The sequence below is a fragment of the Schistocerca gregaria genome, chromosome 2 (genome assembly GCF_023897955.1).
Source record: "Schistocerca gregaria isolate iqSchGreg1 chromosome 2, iqSchGreg1.2, whole genome shotgun sequence".
In the NCBI taxonomy this organism is placed as follows: Eukaryota; Metazoa; Arthropoda; class Insecta; order Orthoptera; family Acrididae; genus Schistocerca; species Schistocerca gregaria.
Window position 1 is genome coordinate 633,894,483 of NC_064921.1, and position 26,136 is coordinate 633,920,618.

General features: G+C 44.9%; 1 protein-coding gene across 3 annotated transcripts in view; it reads right to left on the reverse strand.

The window, feature by feature from the left end:
• Positions 1-26,136, reverse strand: part of LOC126334657 (bcl-2-related ovarian killer protein-like) — a 229,527-nt gene that overhangs the window by 57,639 nt on the left and 145,752 nt on the right. For all 3 annotated transcript variants that reach the window (XM_049997108.1, XM_049997107.1, XM_049997106.1), the window contains exons 2-3: positions 17,980-18,156; positions 13,363-13,549 (exon numbers count right to left, since the gene is read on the reverse strand). In XM_049997108.1, coding sequence (XP_049853065.1) covers positions 13,363-13,549; positions 17,980-18,130 — 338 coding nt within the window. In that variant the 5' untranslated portion in view covers positions 18,131-18,156. The remainder of the gene's footprint in view (positions 1-13,362; positions 13,550-17,979; positions 18,157-26,136) is intronic.

Below are 26,136 nucleotides of genomic sequence, written 5' to 3' on the forward strand. Positions count from 1 at the left end.
AGAAACCGCTACTGCCCTTATTACCCAACCTGACACTGTCGCACAGGTCTTTTTTCCCTTGGCACTTGCCTTGGCACTTTTTCCCCTCTGCCCTTAAAAACCGTTCTTCTTTCAAGCTTGACTCTGTCAAGCTTTGTCGACCACTTCTATCACCCAGATGCGTCCGTATTAATGGGTAACATTACCCAGATGTACGGATAACATCGAAGTTCCTCGCTCCTGCGATCTCCTCGATTATAATGACTAACAATGCAGAGGTGACAGTGGACCTTTTGAGTTGGTCACCATGCTTCTGCGAGCGTGGAGGGCCTTCCACCTTTCTTTCTTTCTTTTTTTTTTTTTTTTTTAAGAAAAAGAAACAGATCAGCGGATGACAGAAACTGCCAAAGAACGTCGCAGGACCAGAATGGACGCAGGGAAGATGGAGGGGGATCGCCTTTTGGATCTGGAAGGACTGCTGAATGGTCCAGGAATAGCTGAAGAAATGTTAAAATCACTCTGAGCACTACGGGACTTAACATCTGAGGTCATCAGTCTCCTAGACTTAGAACTTATCCTCTCTGATGCCGTCAGTCCATCACACCCTTAGTCTTCCCCTCGGCTTGTTCCTCTCATGTCTCCTTCCACCGACAGCCTGATGATCTGGCCTACTCGACACATTACATGCCCGTACTGCCTCAGTCTCTTCTCTTTAACTGCAGCCACAATGTACAGCGACTTGTTCAACTCCTGCAATTCACGGTTGTCCCTTTTTGTCCACTCTTATCCATCACAGCACCCGTGGTCTAGGACAATCTGCTTTCAGCCGTGACACCGTGCTAACGGGCTCGGCGCGTCGAGCAGCGCTCCCCAGACGTTGTTTGTCTACCCGCTAGCGCGCGGTCGTGTGTCGTTCGTTGTAATGACTTACATACCGACCCGCCATCATATCATAACGACAAGCCACCGTCAAACTAACGTTCAACTCATCGTACACGAGACCGAAAGCCCATGAAATAGAACGCTTTCTTCTAGACGTCATGGACATAGAAAAACAAGAACTGATAGGTATCCATTTGTCTATTGTATCCAGCACAGTGTACCTCAAACTGACTGAAGAAGCGGCCTGTAACAGATTCCTCCAACCATCTACAAACGGCTTCCCCTTCTGCCACGCTGACGGTACTGTGAGCACGGTAGCAGTTGACCATACTTGTCTGGGGGTGCATACCGTGCGTGTCTTTGAATTGCCGTTCGAAGTCCCCGTCAACCTTGTCGCTGACGCTCTGCGGCCATATAGCACAATCTTGAGCCACACAGAGGAGAAATGGAATATATTTGAAACATACCTTGTACTTAATAGGGTATGCCAAGTTCGCATAGAACTTAAGAAACATGTTCCACGATATGTTTTCGCTGGGAGCTGCCGCGTAGTTGTTATATATGATGGCCAACCGAGAACCTGCTCGGGCTGCGGCCAGCAGGGCGATGTTCTAACTGGGTGTCTGCAGTTTCGCCGCGTTCAGGTACCTCGCAATGAACTTCCCCAACGATCCACGATGACCTCTCTCCCACTAGCGTATGTGGAGGTGGCACAACATGATGTGACGGATGATCAGAACATGATACGACTTCAAGCCACTGCAATTTCCGTTGGAGAGTCGGCACCGATGGCGGTGACGATGCCACTGCAGCCAAACGGTGCAGAGGTTCCTTCAGTCTCTGCCCATCGCGGCGTCGGGGGCAGCCGGCCGCAGTCACTGTCGGGATCGGACACAGGGATTCCAGATGACAGTGTCGAGCCCCGTACTCCAGTGGACGTCGAGTCTCGGACACGCAAGCAAAAATCACCCGAACGGTAGAAGAAGAGACCATTGTCAGCTGAAGGACAGGATGGGGATGTGAGACTGGTAGAAGACATCGACTCCGTTGAAGCGTCCACAGTTGCAGTGGATTCCAGCAGCCTCACCAGAAGGTGCCTGACGATACGGAAAACTCGTCCATCAGTACCTCCCCATCCTCCCTTGGTGATTGGGCAGACGATATGGAGGCAGATGATGCACAGCACATATCGATAACTTCTCTCGAGCCCATGGCTGACTTTGGGCCTGGAGGACCCTGCCCATCCGTGATCATACAGCATAGCAATGCATGTCAAGCAGCCGGAAGACTGTGTGGTGTACAAGCTCACCACGGGCTTGCACCTGTTCACTGCCTCCACCACTTGATATATCTCCAATCCTACCATGTGGGAACAGTCAATGTCATTGGTGTCCAGTCCACTATCAAAATCCGCATGCTAGATAACATGATCAGAGTGGCAGACTTGGACATTGCCCTTCTCCAGGAGGTCCATCCAGAGCGGCATTTAGACCTCTATGGTTGCACCACTTACTGCCCATTCTCTGGTGATGGCGCAGGAGAAACGGACAAACTTCTCTGAGATGGCATGGAAGCGACGGACATGACATACTTACCGATCGGACGAGGAATAGCTCTCACAATTGGTCCAGTGCGCCTCGTTAACGTCTAAGTGCCCTCCAGTACTTCACACCGTGGTGACAGGCATGTCTTATTCAGAGGAGGTCGCCCCACTTTTGCAAGGCAATGTGGACCATTACATAGTGGGCAGTGATTTTAACAGTGTTCTGTGGCCCGAGGACCAGATACTGCATTACATCCCATTCTCGGCTCTACACGCACTGGCACGTGACCTCGCGCTCCATGGCACATGGCTCTTACATCACGGGAACATGCGTTGATATACGCACTTCACCTGCCACTCTGCTTGTTGTTAGAACCGGATATACGTCTCGCACGGCCTCCACACAGCGGCTCGTGATGCAGAAGTCTGGCCGACGGCCTTCACTGATCATCTCACGTGTATCTGCACTATCACCTTACCCTGATAACACACCAGATGCAGCAGAGGCCAAGGGCGCTAAACGTCACCCCCATCGCGAGGAAGCACGTTGAGAAGCAGTCACTGACACCTGACGCCGCTGTTTCCAGCGCCTCCCCATGTATGCCTCCACGTCGCTGTCGTGGCTGGGATGTGTCAAACCTGCACTCTGTAAGACCCTGATGGCTTATGCGTGTGACAGATCTAGATGGCAAAGGACGACATTGGAATTTTACTACACAGAGCTACGTGAGCTAGTGATGCAACCGCCATCTCCTGAACGTCAGATGTCCGTACAACGCATCAAAGCTCGCCTACTATGCCTCAGGGCAGAGTAGCTAGAAGGTGTCCTCATCCTTGTGAGAGTGCAAGTCTGCATCCCCAACGAAACGGCATCAGTTTATCACATTGTGTGCGAGGAGAGGCGCCACCGCAAACGTCAATTCATCATGGCGAGAAACAGGCAGCGGCTGCGCAGTGAAGCAAGAGGACGTAGCACACACGTTCGCCCGGCACTATGAGACCTTGAGCATGGAAGCTCCGCGAAACGTACGTGATTATGGAGAGCTGCTGCACGATATTCCCGCCCCCAGGGTCGTGGCACTCGATTATACCCTATTGTTGGCCATCACATCCGAGGAGTCCTTGGTACGTGGAGCACTGAACTAACTGCCAAAACCAGACGGTTTACCCTTGGAATTCTAGCGCGCTTTTTACGACGTTATGGGAGACAAGTGGCCCCAAGTGTTTCAAGAACTGGTCCGCCCTGATTTCACTGTCCTCGCAGAACTCACAGATGGCATCTTGATCCCAGTACCGAAACCAAATGGTGCTAGTAGGTGGCAGGACATTCACCCACTCACTCTCCTCAACAACGATTACAAGTTCTTCGTCCGCATCCTCTGCGCGAGGCTCCACACCACTATTGGGAAAGCCATACACACCGGTCAGACATGTTTAGGTGGTGTCAGCAACATTCATACGGCGTTAGGAACATACCGCGACATAATAGTTTTGATGGCTGCCTGCAAAATACGAGGCGCCCGTGTTGCCTTCGATTTTGACCACGCATTCGACCGCGTCGACCACGACTTCCTGCGCACAGCTTTTGAATGCATGGGTCTCTCTCCAGAGTCTGCACAGGTGATCGCTCGACTGATACACGGAGCGCGTTCCCGCATGATGGTGATGGTTACCAGTCTGGGTCACATTATTGTTGGACGGTCAGTGCGACAAGGATGCCCCTTGTCGGGTATATTATTTGGGACAGTGCTTGAACCAGCTTTGCATGATCTCCTACAGTGACTAGCAGGCATTTGCATGTGGGATGTGAAGTTTCGTTGTGATGCATTCGCCGTTGATGTGGTGTTCCTGGCCAGATCAGAAGATGAAATGTGTATGGCGCTTCAGTTTTTATGCGAGATGGGAGCGTCATCAATGTGAAGAAGACAAAATTGATGGAATTTGGAGGGAGCCTTCTCACGCAGTGCCCTTTGACTTGATGCCCGTACTCAGATGTTCAAGAGTGCAGTTCTATAACAACATTCGCTACAAGGCGGCAGCTACATTCCGATGGCTACTACACCACATGTTGAGAGAAGACAAGTTACTCTCTCACCTATTTTTCGTATATGGAAAATTATTAATGATTTCATTACAACGTGACGCACCTTGAGCGAGACTCTAGAAAGTTAACAGCCTGAGAAGACGTTGATGGAGCCTGGTAGGGTGCTGAAAGCATGAGGTATTTTTATGATTCTTAGCTCATGCAAACGACTTGTTGGGAGTTGAAAGCAACTGGCGACGAGCCGATACCTTAGTAAATCTTGCCGGCCCACAGCCATACAGCGCAGACAGGGCAGCCTCTCATCGAGGCAGGACTCCAGCGGAACAGTGCCACAGTACGTGCCGTGGCGCCAGCAGAAGCCTGGGGTGGTGCGACGGTCTAAAAGAATGTGGCTACACAGTGGAGTAATAAACTGGGCATTGTGTACAGAGCCATGTGTAATAAAAATTCACTTGTTTTCGTGTTTGCCGATAGTCCACATATGCCAGTGCACCATTTCCCTTGGCTGCCTCAGTTGTATAAGAAAATCCTGGCATCTGAGAAACCTTTAGAGATAGAATCTTTACTACATCTCATAGCTAGGACTAACAAGCTTCAAGGCACAGGCGATTTAGATAAAAATCTTAGAGACTGTGTCTGTACGCTTGTTGTCATGGGAAGAGACATGACTTTGGAGAAAATCATCTCTTCACCCTCTGTGAAAACTTTAAAAAAGCCAGTAATTGGCGGTTTTTCTTCTTTTTTTTCAGAGATGCAGTTTCTTAACTCTTGCCCCGGTTCGACATGAGTTTGATCTGTCGTATGTGTGGGGTGGGGGTGGGGGTGGGGGTGGAGGGGGGAGATTTAGTGCCTCTAGAGCCCTGTGATTGGCTCAAGATGGGACGAAGGCGGTGTCGTTCATGCACTTTGCGAGAAGACAGAATTTTTTTCCTGGAATTGTGCGAAGCACAGGGGTGCAGGACTTTGGTTTGGTAAGCACTTCTGGTCTAAGCTCTGGCATGTGTGGTTGGTACTTTGGAACTGTCCTGAGACTGACTTTACTTGCGAGTAGTTTAGATTGGGGAGCCTGTGGTGAAGTTCTCACCGTAGTGACAGTGTGGTTCAAATGGCTCTGAGCACTATGGGACTTAACATGTGAGGTCATCAGTCCCCTAAACTTAGAACTACTTACACCTAACTAACCTAAGGACATCACACGCATCTACGCCCCAGGCAGGATTCGAACCTGCGACCATAGCAGCAGCTCGGTTCCAAACTGAAGCGCCTAGACCCGCTCGGCCACTGCGGCCGGCAGGTCAGGCAGAGATTCAGAAAACAGATACAAGATTGTAAAGCGTACCCAGGAGCAGATATAGACTTAGATCACAATGCAGTAGTGATGGAGAGTAGGCTGAAGTTTAAGGGATTAATCAAGAAGAATCAATACGCAAAGAAGTGGGGTATGGTAGTACTAAGGAATGACGATATATGTTTGAAGTTCTCTAATGCTACAGATGTAGCTATGAGGAATAGCTCAGTGGGCAGTACAGTTGAAGAGAAATGAACATCTCTAAAAGTACCAGGTACAGAAGATGGAAAGGAAAACATAGGTAGAAAGAAGGTAACTGCCAAGAAACCATGGATAACAGAGGAAATACTTCAGTTGATGGTTGAAAGGAGGTAGTACGAAAATGTTCTGGGTAATTCAGGAATACAGAAATAAATAGGAAGTGCAGGGAAGCTAAGATGAAATGGCTGCATGAAAAATGTGAATAAATCGAAAAAGAAATGATCGTCGCAAGGAACGACTCAGCATACAGGAAAGTCAAAATAACCTTCGATGAAATTAAAAGCAAGGGTGGTAATATCAAGAGTGCAACGGGAATTTCACTGTTAAATGCAGAGGAGTAAGCGGATAGGTGGAAAGAGTACATTTAAGGCCTCTTTGAGGAGGAAGATTTTTCTGATATGATAGAAGAAGAAACAGCAGTCGATTTAGAAGAAATAGGGGTTACACTATCAGAACCAGAATTGTAAATAGCTTTGGAGGACTTACGATCAAATACGGCAGAAGGAATAGACAACATTCCATCAGAATTTCTGAAATAATTGGGTGATGTGGCGACAAAACGATTAATCACGATGGTGTGTAGAATGTATGAGTCTGGGGATGTACCATCTGAATTTCGGAAAAATATCGTCCACAATATTCCGAAGACTTCAAGAGCAGACAAGTGTGAGAATAATCGCACAATCAGCTTGAAGGCTCATGCATCCAAGGTGCTGACAAGAATAATATACAGAAGAACGGAAAAGAAAACTGAAGATATTTTAGATGACTATCAGTTTGGCTTTAGGAAAAGTAAAGACACCAGAGAGGCAATTCTGATGTCGTGGTTGATAATGGAAGCAATACTAAATAAAAATCAAGACATGTTCTTGGGATTTGTTGACCTGGAAAAAACGTTCGACAATGTAAAATGCTGCGAGATGTTGTAAACTCTGAGAAAAAAGGGGGTAAACAATAGGGAGAGACGGGGAATATACAATATGTACAAGAACCAAGAGGGAATACTAAGAGTCGACGATCGAGAACGAAGTGCTCGGATGAAAAAAGGTGTATGACAGGGATCTAGTCTTTCGCTCCTACTGTTGAATCTGTACATCGAAGAAGCAATGACGGAAATAAAAGGAAGGTTCAAGGGTGGGATTGAAATCCAAGGTGAAAGGATATGAATGATTCGATTAGCTTACGACAAATGTCCTGAGTGAAAGTGAAGAAGAATTACACGATCTCCTGAATGGAATGAACCGTCTAATGAGTAAAGAATATGGATTGAGAGTTAATTGAAGAAAGACAAATGTAATGAGAAGTAGCAGAAATGAAAACAGCGAGAAACTTATCAGGATTGGTGGCCAACAAATAGATGAAGTTAAGGAATTCTACTACAGAGGCAGCAGAATAACCAATGAGGGATGGACTAAGGAGGACATCAAAAGCATATCAGCACTGGCAAAAAGAGCATTCCTGGCCAAGACAAGTCTGCTAGTATCAAACGTAGGTCTTAATATGAGGAAGAAATTTCTGAAAGTGTATGTTCAGAGCACAGCATTGTATGGTAGCGAAACATGGACTGTGTGAAAACCGGAACAGAAGAGAATCAAAGCATTTGAGATGTGGTGCTATAGAAGAATGTTGAAAATTATGTGGACTGATAAGGTAAGGAATGAAGAGGTTCAGCACAGAATTGGACAGTAAAGTAATATGTGGAAAACACTGAGAAGGAGAAGGGACAGGATGATAAGACATCTGTTAAGAGATCACGGGATGACTTCCATGGTACTAGAGAGACCTGTAGAGGGCAAAAACTGTAGAGGCTCACTAGAAGGTTGAGAGATTGCAGGCACTCTCACTTTTGATACGGTGACATGCTGCTTAATGTTCTTAGGGAAGATGATCTTTATTACTTGGTGGCTGTATTTGGTACGATCTGACTTCATTCATATGATGAAATGGTAGGCAGTAGTTTACGCTCTTGCTTGTGTGCTCTAGTGAAGGCATAGCGGTAAGTTTTAACTGCTATCAAAGGAAGAGGGTGGTGCCGAGTTAATTGACTACGGTAAAAGCGTACGGTGGCTGAGGGGAGCTTGTTCTCTGGGGAACCTGGTGAAAACGTTTGCAGACAGCCAAGTCCCTCGGTCTCATTGTGCAGACACATTGGCTGGCGCCGGTCGGTCAGAAGCTGCGTCCAGGTAGGCTGACTAGCGTCGAGGAGTTGCTGCAGCTATAAGCAGAGCATTGGTGACTGGCAATAAAGCAAAGGACGGGCCCCTGTTAGGTAGGAAGCCGATGAGAGAGCTGTGAGTTTCTGTGAATTTTCGTGGGACAGGGCAGTGTCACCCATGTGTCCAGACTCTGCTACAAAGCATATTTGTAAAGGCACAAGGCTTTCAGCGAGTTTATGGCCGTTCCTTGGAAAGTTCGAAATGGACGCAACAGGGTAGATAACGATCTTTTTACTGAGGGCTGTGGCTCCATTCAAGTCATGCTTTTAGTAAAGACATGGCGTGGGAAAGACGCTGTGAAACTGAATCTTTTTCCTTTTTCTCCCAATTAATTTTTAAAGTCGCTGGTTGGTCAAATCTGTGTATGCAGAGCAGGGGGGGGGGGGGGGGAGGGTGTCTCCTAGCTTCGAATGCTACACTCCAGCTCGTGATTAGCTTGTGCTGAAGTTAGAGCAGTCTAAAGCATGTAAATGCGCTATAATACCGAGTTGGTGAGGAAAGCTGAGAGAAAGCGAACTCACTCCTGAATTGGCGCTTCGCTAGTAAAGAATGGCTGCGACTTGTGTCCTTTGCTAGTGTGCCACTTAGAGCCTGGGCCGTTCACCATCTGAACCGCCAGAGGTACTGCTTCTCGCATCATGCACACAAGGAGTGATGCGTGGGTGTACTTATTTGTTTTGAGTCGGCCGTCTAAATGTTTGACATATTGTCAGGCATAGTTGTGTCACAGAGTCAAATTGGTTTGGCAGACCAGCAAACGGGTTCACCTGCACACTGGAATCCACAGAAGCTTAAAGGAAAGTATCTGCATTCCGAATGAGCCAAACGCGAGACCGCGTGCTTGCATATTTCCGGACGCGCGCCGTTAATAACAGATTGTCGCAGTCTGTGACTCCAGTCGGCGGCCGCGTCGTGCTGTGCCGCCTTCACCTGCAGAACGGTAAAGTATTCGCTGCTGCGGCGTAGGGCTCCAATATACGCATCTCAGCACCCTTTTCTTTGGATCCATATTTTTCTTTATGGAGTAGTAGAGTGTAGATGCTTGACAGTAGCATAGTTTTTGGGCCATGCCACGGATTCACATTTATAAAGTCAGATAAAGCGATTAGTTCTGGTTAGTGTGGTGTGTTGGTCCCCAGCTGATCACTTTGTTAACCGTAGACCGCATATCATTGAAAGTGTTTGTCAAATAAAAATGTTTGTGTGGCGTTTCTTTAGACATTTTTTTGTCATGTGATGTTACGAATGAATAAATCTATTGTTGTTTAGACCACAACTCCTCCACGTGTTCTGGTTTACATTACCTTCGCCATTTTATTGAAGTCTTGATTGCAATTGAAAGAGTTGGAAGCTTGCAAGGTATTTGGTCATATCTCCTTATTTATCTTCAAGTCTGCACCACCTCTTCCATTAATATTCCTGCGATTTGAACCAAACCTTTGCTTATTCTGTGCTGTTATTGCATAGGGCAGAACGTTGATCCTTCTTTCGAACCCTATTCCTGTCTCCAGGTTTGTTACCTTTCTCAGCGCTCTTTTCAGAACCCGATTAAACTGAGGGGGGAAGAGACATTTTCCCTGTCGCACACCGGTCTTCACCTAGAGTTTCTCTGACATCTTTCCATTCACTTTTGCGGCGCCTGCAGTCTCTTGTATACATGCTTGTGTTAGTTTTATTAGTTTTCTGAGCAATTGCGTGATTTACAATTCTTACCATATTCATACTGCCTTATGCTTATGGAAAACCCACAAAAAGGCAGCGAACACCTCTGGAAAATTTCCAGCTTTTTGATAGCATTTGCCTTATTGTATGTAGTTAGCCTACCGTTGATTTTTCTTTCTAACCTTTGGTTGTTGGAATCCAAGCACCTGTTAGATGTATGGTGTGAGCATTTCAGTAACAAAGTGCTCAAGATCTTGTAAGTTGTGCTGAATAAGGTAATTCCTCTATAGTTGATGCAAATCATTTGGTTTCCTTTCTTTAGTTTTGGGTAGATGACAGACTGCTTCCATTCTTCTGGGGTCCTTTCTCTGCTCCAAATTACATAGATTAGCTAGTACACTCTCCCTTGTAGGATATATCTTTCAGCGTCTCGGCAGATATTCCATCTATTCTTGGTGCCTTTTCTCTCTTCAGCATTTTTATGACTTCCTCTTCCATGTACGGCAGTTCATTCTCCGTTGTCGGTATTGTTACTCTGCCTTCTCTTTACAATTCTTCTTCTTCTTCTTCTTCTTCTTCTTCTTAACATGACGCTGTTGTCATAACGCTATTGATGGTGTCGCCCACATTCAGGGAATTTTCAGAATAGTTTCTCCATTCCTTCACAGCCTTCGTTTCATCTGTTATCATTTGCCTTGCTTGACCTTTGATCACGTCAATCCTCGCTTTATATCCTCTCTTGAAGAACGTGACTGTTCTTTAAAAGTCTGTCGTATTGCCTACTATTCGGTCCTTTTATGCCAGTCTTATCTTGCTGTTTGCATACTCTCGCTTTCCTCTTCGGAGATCCTTTCTTGCTTCTCTGGCTGCCTCCATGTATCCAAACCTTATTCTTTCTTCTTATTCATTTGTCAGCCGTAACATTTTAGCCGTTTTTCTCTTGTTGACTGCATCTCTACGGTTATCGATAAACGATCGCCTACTCGTCCTTCCCTCGAATGGTTTCAGCACTTCATCTCCAGGGTGTTTGCCTTCGATCTTGACCTTAGGCCATAACTTGTCTACATCATTTCCCTCTTCCTGCAGGGCACCAGAACTGTTTAGAATTTTAATTACATGTATGTCCTTAATGTTGTCCTCTTGCACAAATAGATCTGTGTTTATTTAGCGGTCTGCGTCTCTTCTGCTGCAGTTTTTGCATTCTATCCTTTCGCGAATAGTGAATATTTTACTTGAAAAAGTCAGAAAATCACCTACTTTTCATGTGTTTAAAGAGGGCTAGCCCCTTAAATTTCCTTCCGTTCATTAAAATGGAAACCATTCCTTCATCTTCTCCGCAGTAGCTTCTGAACTTGGTCCAGTTTTCTCCTAGTTACTCAGCAATCGTAAATCCGACATCTTAAGATCCGTGATCTAGAGAAAGCATTCGTCGCTTCCGTATGCAGTTGCGATTAGCTATGTCCGATTTCCGCATTCTTTCTGTTGAAATCTGCCGTGTCATACATTCGATACACCAGCTCGAATGGGTCCCGATTCTCCGTACTGATTGACTTTCAATATGACTGAAGAGAAATTAAAGGGATTAACTGGCACTATAGTAAAGTTCAATTGAAACCGTGGCCAACCACCCCTGCGTAATTAATCGAAATAACAGCAGAAAAGGAAAATTACAGGGCTTTACAGAACGCAATACAGCAGAGGCTCCTAGCTCGCCGGCGAGTGACTGAAGGCCAATTCACACTGGTCGCCATATCGTCACGTCACGTCCCGTAAAAACAGTCTACAACGCATTTCAAATGGCTGCATCCACAATAGCCGTCCCGTCCTGTCACGTCACGTCACGTCACGTCACGTCACCGTCAAAGTTTCTCGGGAAGAAAGTTTTGAGGGTTGACTTCACACTCCGTTGTTGATCACGTGAGCCCCAAATTCATTTCCTCGTGATACGCGGCCATGTGAAGATCTCCATATTTCATTTCGTCGTGTTTTTTTTGCGGTTGATATCAATTGTTTGTTGTTCGGTATTTTTTATAAACTGTTTCGTTTCAATATTTCTTCCGTTAAAATGTATAATAAATGTAGAAAGATTAAGTGAAGCAGTGGGGTAGCAATCTGAATTTGGCGATATGGCGTATTAAATTACTTGCCCTCTATTACATTTTAAAAAGCGACTTTTATAGATACCGATGCCACATTTAATATATGACAATGTAATAGATTGTATTATGGGTGCAACTAGAAGCAAAGAAAGTGTTGCGGTAGAAACAGATTGATTAATAGGTGGAATTTAATGTTGTCAGGCATTTGTAGTATTTCATAAGAAAATGGACTGAAAGATTTAGAGATTGAAAGTTGTTTGTTTCAATATGTTCTCATGGCAGGGTTGTTTATTGTTGAGTAGCTTCCTGGATTGTGTGTCAAACAGTTTTGCGAGCATCGGTGGTCAATATTACATGGTTTCACTTGCCACCCCAGTACAAATAAGACACTTGAACTATTAGGCGGCCGCTGGTGGCCGAGCGGTTGTAGGCGCTTCTGTCTGGAATCGCGGGGCCGTTACGGTCGCAGGTTCGAATCCTGCCTCGGGCATGGATGTGTGTGATGTCCTTAGGTTAGTTAGGTTTAAGTAGTTCTGAGTTCTAGGGGACTAACGACCTCAGATGTTAAATCGCATACTGCTCAGAGCTGTTTGAACCATTTTTCAACTATTAAAAGCCAAATACAAGATGTAAAGAAACCTATAAATCTTGAAGGAAAAGGCACTGAGGGAGATATGACTATTGCACAAAAATTTGCACTGGAATAGGAACTAAACTTGACCTTAAACAAACTAATTTTTCATGTGATGTGATGGCAGGTTGTAAGACTGTGTTCCTTTCAGTAATTCTGAGTGCAATTTGACGTAACAAATGAAAAAAAAAAAAAAAAACTGACGCGCCGACTTTCTAAAATATAGAATGCTGATTCCTTTTCCTCGAGCCTTATATAGTATGTGAAATTGCCCTTCTGCACCACGTAATGACACTTTTTCGGACACTCGCCCTTTTTGTGTTGTTTTGCACTTCTATCTTTCTTCTCTAATATACAAGCTATCCCTGCAAGGTGGATACCATTTGAGTCCAATAAATTGAATTTTCGTATAAATGTACAGTCCTGCATCCACGTATATAAGCTAACGCGTTGAGTACGTGCACTTCGCGCGTAAAAACAGCTGAAAATCATCTTGCGAAGATCGCAATTTCCGCAGAAAAAAAGAAAAGGAAAACGTGGACGACAGGCATAGGATTTGGGACCACGTGACTTGACGTTCCGTGCCGTGCCGTGCCGTGCCATGATGTGACGGACTGTGAATACACTGTGCCGTGACGGCCAGTGTGAGTTGGCCTTAAGCCGGCAGGCAGGCAGGTCGGCGACGGGCGTGCCACAGCCAGCCTGCAGCCTGCAGCCTGCAGCCCGCAGCCTGTGCCCCTCTGGAGGCGGGACGTACCTGCGCGTGGAGAGCCCGGAGCGGCGCAGGCGGGCGCGGATGTAGTGGGCGCAGAGGGCGCGGCCCTGCTCCACGATGTCGCAGGCGGGCGCGTTCAGCCAGCCGATGGTGTGCGACAGCTTCCGCGACACCGCGTCGCTCACGTTGCTGAAGCGCCGCCGCGCCAGCGACGACAGCTCCCCGCCGCCTGCCGAAACACGTCGCCGTGAGGCACACCATGCTTTTCAGTACTGACGCTGTCACATTTATTAAGTCTGGAAACGGACACTGCTCTGCAAAACTTGACGAGCTAGAACTGAATGAAAGTGCTAGCGGGTGTTGCCAGAGATCTCCCAGTCGTGCACAAAAAGCTGAACGTCATATTTCGTGAGGTCAGCGTGACATAGCGCCAAATCGGGCTGCCTCACAACACGAGGCAGTTGAAGGACGGGGAAGAGATTGTGTGTGTGTGTGTGTGTGTGTGTGTGTGTGTGTGTGTGTGTGCGCGCGCTGTGCTGGTGGTCTTCATTACTATGTGATCTGTGGAGAACATTGAGATGACTCCACAAGGGAAAGAATCATCGGGGAACTGGCAGAGGGGCGGCGTGTGACGACAGTGTCTCAGGAGTTTGATATGGCGCACTGCATTATTTTACGTACGTAGGGGGGTTCCGAAACAGAGGCTCCCTAAAGGAGAGGAGGTGGTTCACCATGGTCCACCTACACCAGCAGCAGGCAAGAAGGGGTCACGTGAAACAACAGGTGCGGTTTCCCACCACATTTAACATAACTACAAGATAGGAAATGTCATGGTCCGTTGTGGAACGCCGACTACACGTGCCTGGTCTCTTTTTGCCCTACGACCAGTACAATGTGTTCCTTTGTACTCTACGGCATTGGCTCCTTATCTCGCGTTTACCGCGAATTTCTCGGCCAGCATGAAGTCCCATATTTAAGTCAAAATAATTAAAAAAATGGTTCAAATGGCTCTGAGCACTATGGGACTCAACATCTGTGGTCATAAGTCCCCTAGAACTTAGAGCTACTTAAACCTAGCTTACCTAAGGACATCACACACATCCATGCCCGAGGCAGTATTCGAACCTGCGACCGTAGCGGTCGCGCGGTTCCTGACTGAAGCGCCTAGAACCGTTTGCCCACCGCGGCCGGCTGCAAAATTACAGACCAATGTCCCTAACTACGGTTTTCTGCAGAATCCTTGATCAGTTCGAATATAGTAAATTTTCTTGAGACTGAGAAGCTTCTTCCCTCAGATCAGCATGCTTTCAGAAAGCATCGCTCGTGCGAAACTAAGCTTGCCCTTTTATCACGTAAGCTTCTGCGAACCATGGGTGAAGCGCACCATAGTCCTAGATTTCCGTAAAGCATTTGATACGGTGACATTTGGGGACTGTTAACAAAGGTACAAGCATACGGAATAGATTCTCAGGTATATGAGTGATTCGAAGACTTTTTAAGTAACAGAACCCAGTACGTTGTCCTCGACAGTAAGTGTACATCAGAGACAAGCGTATAGTCAGGAGAGTTCCAGGTAAGTGTGATAGGAACACTTATTTTCTATATACGTAAACGATCCTTCAGACAGGGTAAGCAGCATTTTCCTGCTGTCAGCAGATGATGCTGTGGTGTAATGGGAGGTATCGTCGTTGGACTGTAGAAGGGTACAACGTGGGGAGTCAATGCTGCACTGGCGTACTGACCTCCAAATCTTTGAACACGGTACAAAATTGATAGTGTGGTGAATAGTGGCAAGCTCTACATGTATAAAAATGTGAGTTGATGCAGATGAGTAGCAAAAACAAACCCATTATGTTCGAATGTAGTATCAGTAGTGTCCTGCTTGACACAGTCACATCGATTGAATACCAAGGCGTAACGTTGTAAAGCAATATGAAATGGAACGAGCATGTAAGGATTCTACTATGGAAGGCAAATGGCCGACTTCGGTTTATTGGGAGATTTTTCGGGAAGTGTGGTTCTTCCGTAAAGGACGCCGCACATAGGACACTGGTGCGACCCGTTGTTGAGTACTGTCTCGAGTGTTCGGGGTTCTTTCCAGGTCGGATTAAAGGGAGACATCGAAGCAGTCCAGACGCGGGCTGCTACACCTGTTACTGGTAGGTCCGAGCAACAAGCAAGTATTAGCGATATGTTTGGAGAAGTCATACGGCAATCACTGGAGGGCAGGTGACTTGTGATTGCAGGAAGTATGCATTCCAGGACCCAAGTTTATTGGACTTGTCCCAGAAAGTATGAATTCACCAACTCATGTTTAGTGGACTTATTTTTCTTGTGCCACCTCTCAAAGTAATCGACACAACTTTTTGAACACCCTATATATGGCTCTCTCTGGGTTTATGGATTGGTTTATATTTATATCTTGCAGGTATATATATTTTTCAACGGTGCTGAGCAGCTTCGAAAACATATCTTTTTCCAATCTAATGAAATTAAGTACGAAACGAATTTTAATCTTGAAATATATGTGGTAAACAACTTTATTTCAGAGTGTTGGTAGTCAATGAAACAGAGAGAATGTGGAGATTATGCATGCGCAAAGTGATACTAGATGTCATACCCTAACTATATTCAACTTGAAACAGAAAAAAATTTGGAAATTTGTGGTAAGGACTATGGAACCACACTGCCGAGTTCGTCGGCCCCTAGGCTTACACACTAATTAAACTAACAAAACTAACAAACGCCTCAGGCCGCACGGTCGAAACCGAAAATGGGGTGGAAATGCTATTTTATACCAGATCATTGTACAGCATTATATGATGTTCCTCTACCAGCAGTTCGCTGTTCAAGCCATCTACGATTCCACAATCATCTTCGCGATACGCAGCTACTTCACGCGCATCCCGTTTTGTAAAGGAACTGTGTGGTTTGCGAGCCACATAAAGCCGACGACGGCCGCTGGAGAGCGCTGGAAGTGAAAATCGGTTAACTAGGTCGCCCCGGGTGCCGACCACGCTGCCCCTCGCGAGGTTTATACTTATATGGATGTCGGACATGTCCGGAAGAACAGACACCAGTGATGACCTGCGGCCGACTAGAACGAAATTAGAATTAATTTAATACCTTCAGGTGCTGACGGGCGTTGATATATATCAACGGGGACAGGTGAAAATGTGTGCCCCGAACGGGATTCTAACCCTGAATCTGCTACTTACATGGCCATCTGAGCCACCGAGGGAACAGAGGATAGTGCGACTGCAGGGACTATCTCGAGCAAGAATCCCGCGGGACGCACATTTTCACCTTGTATGTCCACACACTACATTCGTAGTGTCCCATCCCAGCTTACTCATTACTCGAACATGTCCGAAAGAACAGACACCATATCCATGTAAGTATATAGTTCCGGCAGTACCGGCCATGACCTTCTTCTTCTCTGGAGATGCACTCATATTCCCAGAACTCTTATGGGGCTTGGTAAGAATGTCTTCCACGAGTAATGAGTGTGTTGGGGTAGGGCACTACGAATGTAGTGTGTGGACATACAAGGTGAGAATGTGGGCCTCGCGGGAGTCGTGCGAGAGTTAGTCCCTCTGTGCCCTCGGTGGCTCAGGTGGATAGAGAGTCTGCCATGTAACCATGAGACCCCGGGTTCGAGTCGGGGCACACATTTTCACCTGTTCCCGTTGATATACCGGGTGATCAAGAAGTCAGTATAAATTTGAAAACTTAATAAACCACCCAATAATGTAGACAGAGTGGTAAAAATTGACACACATGCTTGGAATGACGTGGAGTTTTATAACAAAAAAAAAACACCCCATATTGCTAGACGCGTGAAAGATCCTTTGCGCGCGTCGTTTGGTGATGATCGTGTGCTCAGCCGCCACTTTCGTCATGCTTGGCCTCCCAGGTCCCCAGACCTCAGTCCCTGCGACTATTGGCTTTGGGGTTACCTGAAGTCGCAAGTGTATCGTGATCGACCGACATCTCTACGGATGCTGAAAGACAACATTCGACGCCAATGCCTCGCCATAGCTCCCGACATGCTTTACAGTGCTGTTCACAACATTATTCCTCGACTACAGCTATTGTTGAGGAATGATGGTGAACATATTGAGCAATTCCTGTAAAGAACATCATCTTTGCTTTGTCTTAATTTGTTATGCTAATTATTGCTATTCTGATCATATGAAGCGCCATCTGTCGGATATTTTTTGAACGTTTGTATTTTTTTCTTTTGTTCTAATAAAACCCCATGTCATTCCAAGCATGTTTGTAGATTTGTACCTCTCTATCTACATTATTCAGTGTTTTATTCTGTTTTCAAATTTGTACTGACTTTTTGATCACCCGGTGTATCAATGCCCGTCAGCAGCTGAAGGTATTAAATTAATTCTAATCTCGTGAGGTTGTATGTCCACGTCAAGGTTAGCTGCCTCGTCCCGTGGCAGGACTCAAGCGTGCTGGCTCGCACTCGGCGAGTTCTCGCCAGCGTCACACGTGTGAGAGAACGGTTGGCCAAGAAAGCCGAGCCGCCCGCAAAACTACTGGTGGGGAACAGGTGCTGCTCACACCGCTGCCGTGCTCTATTCCGGAAAAGCTACTGTAGTTTACAAGTAAAACTGAGTGGTAATTAGTGTGTGGTTAGCGTACCGGCGACAGAGGCTGAGGCGGTGCCGGAGCGGTCGGAGAGCAGCGCGGCGTGGCTGTGGTGCGCATGCGCCGACTGTAGCGGGAAGCTGAGTTTGCGCCGCTGGAACGCCTGCAGCGCCGCCTCGCCGGCGGCCGTCAGCGGCGGCGCCATGGCGCGGGCCGTGTCCGCTGCCCGCTCTGCAACAGCGAGGAGAGCGGGGCGTCATCCCAGGCATACGGAGAGTGTCATTCGATCAGTGGAAAGAGGTACAGCAGGCGGAGGAAGTCAGTCAGTGGAAAGATGTGCAGCAGGCGGGGGAAGTCAGTCAGTCAGTGGAAAGATGTGCAGCAGGCGAAGGAAGACATCGGTTCCCCAGCTCGTATTTTAGCATTATTAACAGCCTCTGCATACGTTGTTTGTTGTGGTCTTCAGGCCTGAGACTGGTTTGATGCAGCTCTCCATGCTACCCTATCCTGTGCAGGCTGCTTCATCTCCCAGTACTTACTGCAACCTACATGCTTCTGAATCTGCTTAGTGTATTCATCTCTTGGTCTCCCTCTACGATTTTTGCCCGCCACGCTGCCCTCCAATGCTAAATTTGTGATCCCTTGATACCTCAGAACATGTCCTACTAACCGGTCCCTTCTTTTTGTCAAGTTGTGCCACAAACTCCTCTTCTCCCCATTTCTATTCAATGTGATCTACCCATATAATGTTCAGCATTCTTCTGTAGCACCACATTTCGAAAGCTTCTCTTCTCTTCTTGTCCAAACTATTTATCGTCCATGTTTCACTTCCATACATGGCTACACTCCATACAAATACTTTCAGAAATGACTTCCTGACACTTAAATCTATACTCGATGTTAACAAATTTCTCTTCTTCAGACACGCTTTCCTTACCATTGCCAGTCTACATTTTATATCCTCTCTACTTCGACCATCATCAGTTATTTTGCTACCCAAATAGCAAAACTCCTTTACTACTTTAAGTCCCTCAGCATCACCCAACTTAATTCGACTACATTCCATTATCCTCGTTTTGCTTTTGTTGATGTTCAACTTGTATCCTCCTTTCAAGACACTATCCATTTCGTTCAACTGCTCTTTCCAGTCCTTTGCTGTCTCTGACAGAATTACGATGTCATCGGCGAACCTCAAAGTTTTTATTTCTTCTCCATGGATTTTAATACTTACTCCGAATTTTTCTTTTGTTTCCTTTGTATACGTATTCTTTGTATACGTATTCCTTGTAAATGTACTTGAGAACGATCCTAACTCGAAATTAGCAGTACTTTTTTGTTTCGAAGTTTGTTTTGACTGGAAACCAGCAACTTTCAGTTTCTTAAAGCGTTTATTAAAAATTCTGTCAACTGTTGCAGCATTTATATTAGGCGAGTAGTTTGAAGCCTTATACATTCGTTTTCAAACCTGGCTTACTGAGACTACAAAAACAGAACATGGTTGTCAGTGAACGGGGTATACAAAAGTTGAATTACAATAAAAGGTTCAATTGCAACACACATTAATTATTAGAATACAAACGTACTTGCACTGGCAGTGTCCGAATTTAACACTAAACACCGAAGTCTCAACACCTGCTTTATTAATGTTTGCAGAATGAATGCCACAATCCACGCGCGCCTCTTCCCAAGTCAAAATCAAACCGGAGGTCAACATAGGCAACACCAGAAAGCTATTGATGGCCTCACATACTAGAGCACGTCGCAGCCAATGCGCGTGTTACGATTTACATGTGCGTGCGTGTAAGCTCCTTTTTTGACATCAATACTGCGAATGACAACAACAAATGTACAAGAATTACACAAATACGAACACTATTGTCGCTTGTAGCCGTTGCGTGTTTAAACATAAGCCAAGTATTTGATGCTAAACTGGGCGCCCACGGGCGCATCGAAGTAGAATAGGGGACATCGCAGCGTCTTTATTAACCAGTCACATTTAATATAAAGTACATTGAAACAACTAAAAATAACATTTCCTGCTCCATTACAAATTTTTGGTCACACATTTAGATGATGGTCACACATTTAGATGATAGTCTTCCAAAAGTCTACATAAAATATGGTTCAAATGGCTCTCAGCACTTTGGGATTTAACATTGGAGGTCATCAGTGCCTAGAACTTAGAACTACTTAAACTTAACTAACCTAAGGACATCACACAAATCCATGCCCGAGGCAGGATTCGAACCTGCGACCGTAGCGGTCGCGCGGTTCTACACTGAAGCGCCTAGAACCGCTCGGTCACAGAGGTCGCCAAAAGTCTACATATATAAATAGATAAATAGTTTACTTTCATGAAACATTTAAAAAACAATATATATATCGTTTGTTTAGCGAATGTTTCGTAAAAACCAGTTACATAGCCCAACTAAAACAGCGTCTCATGACGCAAAATCATTACGACGTCTAGTCAAGCGCGACCACATTGAAATCGTCTTCTCCTGCACTCAAAGTACGTATCCGTTCATGTGAGACCTGTTGACGTAAATCATAGGGAGCGAGTACTGAAATACCGATACTCGAGCATTTTACATAATGATAAATAACTGCATTGTTGCATGAACAACATTATTCATACAGCGCTCCTGTGAATACACCAGCAGTCAGATACAAACAACATGACCCGACACAATTTAATAACTAGACATGCTAATCCAGTTACAATAGTGTGTCATCATCAAACAATTTGCTGGCTTGACATACATATCTAATCACGGGTTACACTCAAACTGACTGAATAAAGTAAAATTTTAAAATACGGCCTGATGGAACAATTATGTCTTTCTTTAGATGTATCGTGGCTGTGGTGCCCACCCAGAAGAAGCTGAAAGTTAGAAAATCCACAACACGTTATCAAAAATCTTGAACCAACTAGATAAGGAGACATGGAGTATGTCTTTGCCTGCTCCTACAACTTTTGCCTCATACTGATTCAAATAACTCTGAGCACTATGGGACTTAACATCTGAGGTCATCAGTCCCCTAGAACTTAGAACTACTTCAACCTAACCAACCTAAGGATATCACACACATCCATGCCCGAGGCAGGATTCGAACCTGCGACCGTAGCGTTTGCCTCATACTGTAACTTTGAGCACGAAGTACGGAAATACTGATGCCATAGCACATGTTCCACTTGCCAGATCCCACTGTCGGGGTATAGCAAAAGTATTGGTGACTGCACACCGCCAGACATGACAGTTGTGTCAATGTTGTGCATTTTGTGCTGCGACCACAAAGTGGGAATATGTAGAGAGGAAGCATTCAGATGTGGAGAACGATTTTTTTATCGCAACACACATTGGCATCAAAGACACATCAGTTTGTGATACTTTGACTCGTTTCACGAATTTCAATTTCTGTAGCAGAAATAATTATTAACCATTCTTTTAATTAATGAATAAATGTGTGAAAACAGTACACATACGTGTAATATTTAAGTTCCAGTCTTTTGCTCAAAATGGCCGGCCGGTGTGGCCGAGCTGTTCTAGGCGCTACGGTCGCAGGTTCGAATCCTGCCTCGGGCATGGATGTGTGTGATGTCCTTAGGTTAGTTAGGTTTAAGTAGTTCTAAGTTCTAGAGGACTGATGACCTTAGAAGTTAAGTCCAATAGTGCTCAGAGCCATTTGAACCATTTTTTTGCTCAAAATGTAAACGAAAGTATATTACCAAAAGCCACAAGATATATACTGTTTAAGGAGAGTATAATGCACCGTGCACGTGGCCAACACCGTAGGTATTCCGAATCCACTAGTCTAGCCTCTAATCCAAATAAACTGCTGTTTGTCGTATAGTCTTAAATCTTCTTCTGTACAGAGGTTCCGAAAAGGTTGCTCTCTAAATTCGACATGAAAAATCAAGCAAATAGACGACCTAAACATTAAGGAGGACCACTCGCTAACGGAGACACTTCGAACTACTTAAATCTCGCACTCCGCCATGCTGAACAAGAACGCATCAAGTTGCTGAACTCTACGCTTGATAGGTGCTTATTGAAATCATGATAGGGCACAAGACGTAGCGGCTTGTGCTTTAGTAGTGCACTCAATGATTCTGCAGCTACGAAATAGTTGAGCACGAATACTGACGAAGAGATACTATCATGCGAAATATACTACACGAAAGGTAAAATATCCCAACAGAATGCTAATTTACAAGTTTGCTCTGATGGAAAGTGGCGCATTCTGCTGGCGAAATGAGAGACTACGTAACACACACAGGCTTGCAGTTGGAACTCACTACAGCACAGCTGACAACGCAGATTCTTTCAAAATTAAGACGTAGAGCCATACAACGCTCGAATTATATTCGATACATTCACCAACCAAATACATTCATGTTTCCACGCCAGAGGATAAACATCAAAATGATCAGGAAAATTTGTAGGATATTATGGTAAATTTACAGACCAATTTAAGAAAAGTGGAGGGATTTCAATGACTACCGACCTGATTCATTGCTGACATCATTCTCCAAAATTTTTGAGAAAATGATCTATTCTGGAATAGTATTTCATGGTAGCGACAATAGTATCCCTAGAAAATCTCAGCTTTGGCTTCAGAAGGGCTGCTCTACTGACAATGCAATTTACATGTTCACTTACCAGATTTTATAAGCATTAAATAATGAAATAGCTCTGGCTGGTATTTTCTGTAACCTATCTAATGCATTTGACTGTGTGGAACACACTATTTTCCTAGATAAATTTACGTTTTATGGGACTGATGGTATAGACAACCAATGGGTAATGTAATATCTAACAGAAAAATTTGCAAGAAGATGCACTCAGTAATTCCAGCAATGTAGTCCAGGGACATAATTATGACCGGGGAGAAAGCACATATGATGTTCCTCAAGGTTCAATCTTAGTTCCAATACTGTTCATCACATATGTTAACTATCTTCTGTCTAGTATACAACAAGCAGAATTAGTACTTTTTGCACATGACACTAATGTTGGAATCAATCCAAGAATATGTATGGAAACGGAAAAAATGGGCCAACAACGTTCTTAAAAGTATCATTTACTGGTTTTCTGCGAATGATCGCACTAACAGTTTTTAAAAAGACAGAACATATTCAGTTCTGCACATCTAAAGGTTCTATACCAACGATAAGTGTAACACATGGTGAGGAAATAATAAATAGGGTGAAAACTTCAAAATTCTTAGGGGTCCATACCGATGAGAATTTAAATTGAAAAAAAGCATAACATGGAACTTCCAAAACAATTTAGTTCAGCCAAATTTGCGCTTAGAATCAGTGCAAACACACAAAGTAGTAAGTTCCATGCCAAAAAGTCCCGAAACGTTAAATACAACAAAAACCACACCCAAGACACATGAGATGTTTCTTCGAGGGCAACCACCATACCCATAAATCCCATTCTTTACGTATTAGTCCACAAAGAGGCAGAAAGCAACACTACGGTCGAATTCTTTCTACCTGTGTTGCCAGTAGCTTGAGCACCGGGATCAACACTGTGGACAGAAAACAAGGAAATGAATCCAGAATGAAATTTTCACACTGCAGTGGATTGTGTGCTGATATGAGACCTCCTGGCAAATTTGCGTGCCGGACTCAGACTTGAACTCGGGACCTTTGCCTTTTCTGCAGGCAAGTGCTCTACCGACGGGGCGTGAGTCGTGCTTGGGTAGCTCAGACGGTAGAGCACTTGCCTGCAGAAAAGGCAAAGGTCCCGAGTTCAAGTCTGAGTCCGGCACACAATTTTAATCTGCCAGGAAGTTTCAAGAAAGTCAGTCGTTGTTTCTTTTATGTTGTAACTAGTCAACTCAGAAAACATTGTTTACAACAAAACAAGGCATTTGTTCACAACTCAGATGCAAATGCCATTTCAACATATTCGATAGTTACAACACTATGACCAATAAAACACAAATTATGCTCATCAGTTTCAAATCTCCGCAAACTGCCCATGCATGGATAAGAGGACCGAATGCCTGGAATAAACTAATATCTGCTGTTTAAGTACTTGGAATGAGACAGACTTTAATCAGAGGGGATTAATGTAATATTTATCACTTACTTTTATAGAAACTAAGACAGTAGAGGTGACACTCTTAAAATCATGTTCCATTCTTCGCTTGAGAAGAAAGACGTGTTTTGAAATGATGGGGCTTTCGAATGAGGATGACGTTTTTATCAGAGCCTTTACTCATCAGCCAAAACATAACACAAGAAACCGCAGGACATTTGGCGTCAATTGAGAAGGCTAAACTAGCAGACTCATCTACTGATGTGGAAGATATTCGAACTAAATTATTGACTGGAGCGGATCATTATCGGGAGATGTGACATTTGAGCAACCAATTAGGATATTACCTTCACCGACACTTCTTCCACAACTTTTAGATTTGTTCTTAATGGCAAAGGAAATAGCGTTACCATTAGTACAGCAACCATTCACTTTATTCAAGGTGCTATAGACGAGAAATCATTGAGACGATATGTAGCTGCTGATATATAGAGATGATTGGCATTAACGAGTTTCAATAATGAACACTGTCTGAGGACAACGCCGCTCTCCAATAATTCCGAAAGACTCTATTCTTATCGACAATGGGTGCAGAGTCGTATCTTTACTTCCTAAAGATACATCTTGCACCAACTTCCAAGTGGAAGCATGCCGTCGTTCTTAGCAACGTACACCTAACGGGGTAGAGAAACTGATAACAATTTAACATGAATGTATTTGGGATCACATCAAGAGAGACTAGTTAGAAGTTACGCAGGACGACAGCGTCGTCGGAAATACCTTCGATGCTTCACCTCACGTGTTAAACTCCTCCCCATGCAACGGCACCTTATAGACAGAGGCTCTAATTTGCTATCTGACCTTTCTTGCCATTTTTTGGGTTTTCACTAATTTTCCAAGGTTGTTACATGTGATGTGGACCAAGACTTCTATCAGTTAACTGTAAATTCTACCTCATGAAATTTAAGGAGGCTTTTTGCGGTATTGCTGTGAATACAGTGGAACAGACAACTGCAACGCCGTTGAAGATGATATATCGTTTTAAACATGTCAGTGGCCATAAGGGAGTTGGCAGCACAGAACCACAATAAATATCATCTAGCTTTATCTCTCTAATGGAGCAAATAGTATATTCATAGACGGTTTTGTGACAAGTGTGACAAACATGGCCAAGCAGTAACAAATTAACAAGAACTAACAGTGGTCTTTAGTCAAATAAAATTTCCGCTTTCCAAAGGAACAAATAACGCGATCACTCTGAAGGGCACGCAGATGTTGCAACTAAATCTACAACGCTGGTATTTGGGGAGTAGATCGCAATACGAGACAAGACTTGAACTATATGGATTGCTATCAGACATTGGATGGCAACTCTGACAAGCCAGTCTACATCTACATAGATACTCAACAATCCACAGTACAGTATCTCGTAACATTACCAGCCATTTCTTTTCCTGTTCCACTCGCAAATAGAGCGAGGGAAAATGATTGTCTGTGTGCCTTCGTATGAGCCCTAGTTTGTTGTTTTTGTTTCTGGGGGAAGGAGACCAGACAGCGAGGTCATCGGTCTCATCGGATTAGGGAAGAACGGGCAAGGAAGTCGGCCGTGCCCTTTCAGAGGAACCATCCCGGCATTTGCCTGGAGCAATTTAGGGAAATCACGGAAAACCTAAATCAGGACGGCCGGACGCGGGATTGAAGCGTCGTCCTCCCGAATGAGCCCTAGTTTCTCCTATCTCATCTTCATGGTCCTTCGGCGCAATGTATGTTGGAGGCGGCACGATCGTTCTGTAGTCACCTTCAAATGTCGGTTCTCTAAACAGTGTTCCTCGAAAAGTATGTCTCCTTCCTGCCGCGTGGGGTTAGCCGAGCGGTCTAGGGCGCTGCAGTCAGGGACTGTGCGGCTGGTCCCGGCGGAGGTTCGAGTCCTCCCTCGGGCATGGGTGTGTGTGTTTGTGCCCTTAGGATAATTTAGGTTAAGTAGTATGTAAGCTTAGGGACCGATGACCTTAGCAGTTAAGTCCCATAAGATTTCACACGCAATTTTTTTTGTCTACTTCTCTCCAGGGATTTCCTTTTGAGTTCCGTAATACCTGCGTGTTGTTTGAACATAAACTTAAAAAAAAACCTAAACTCTGTCCAAACATGCCTTTGA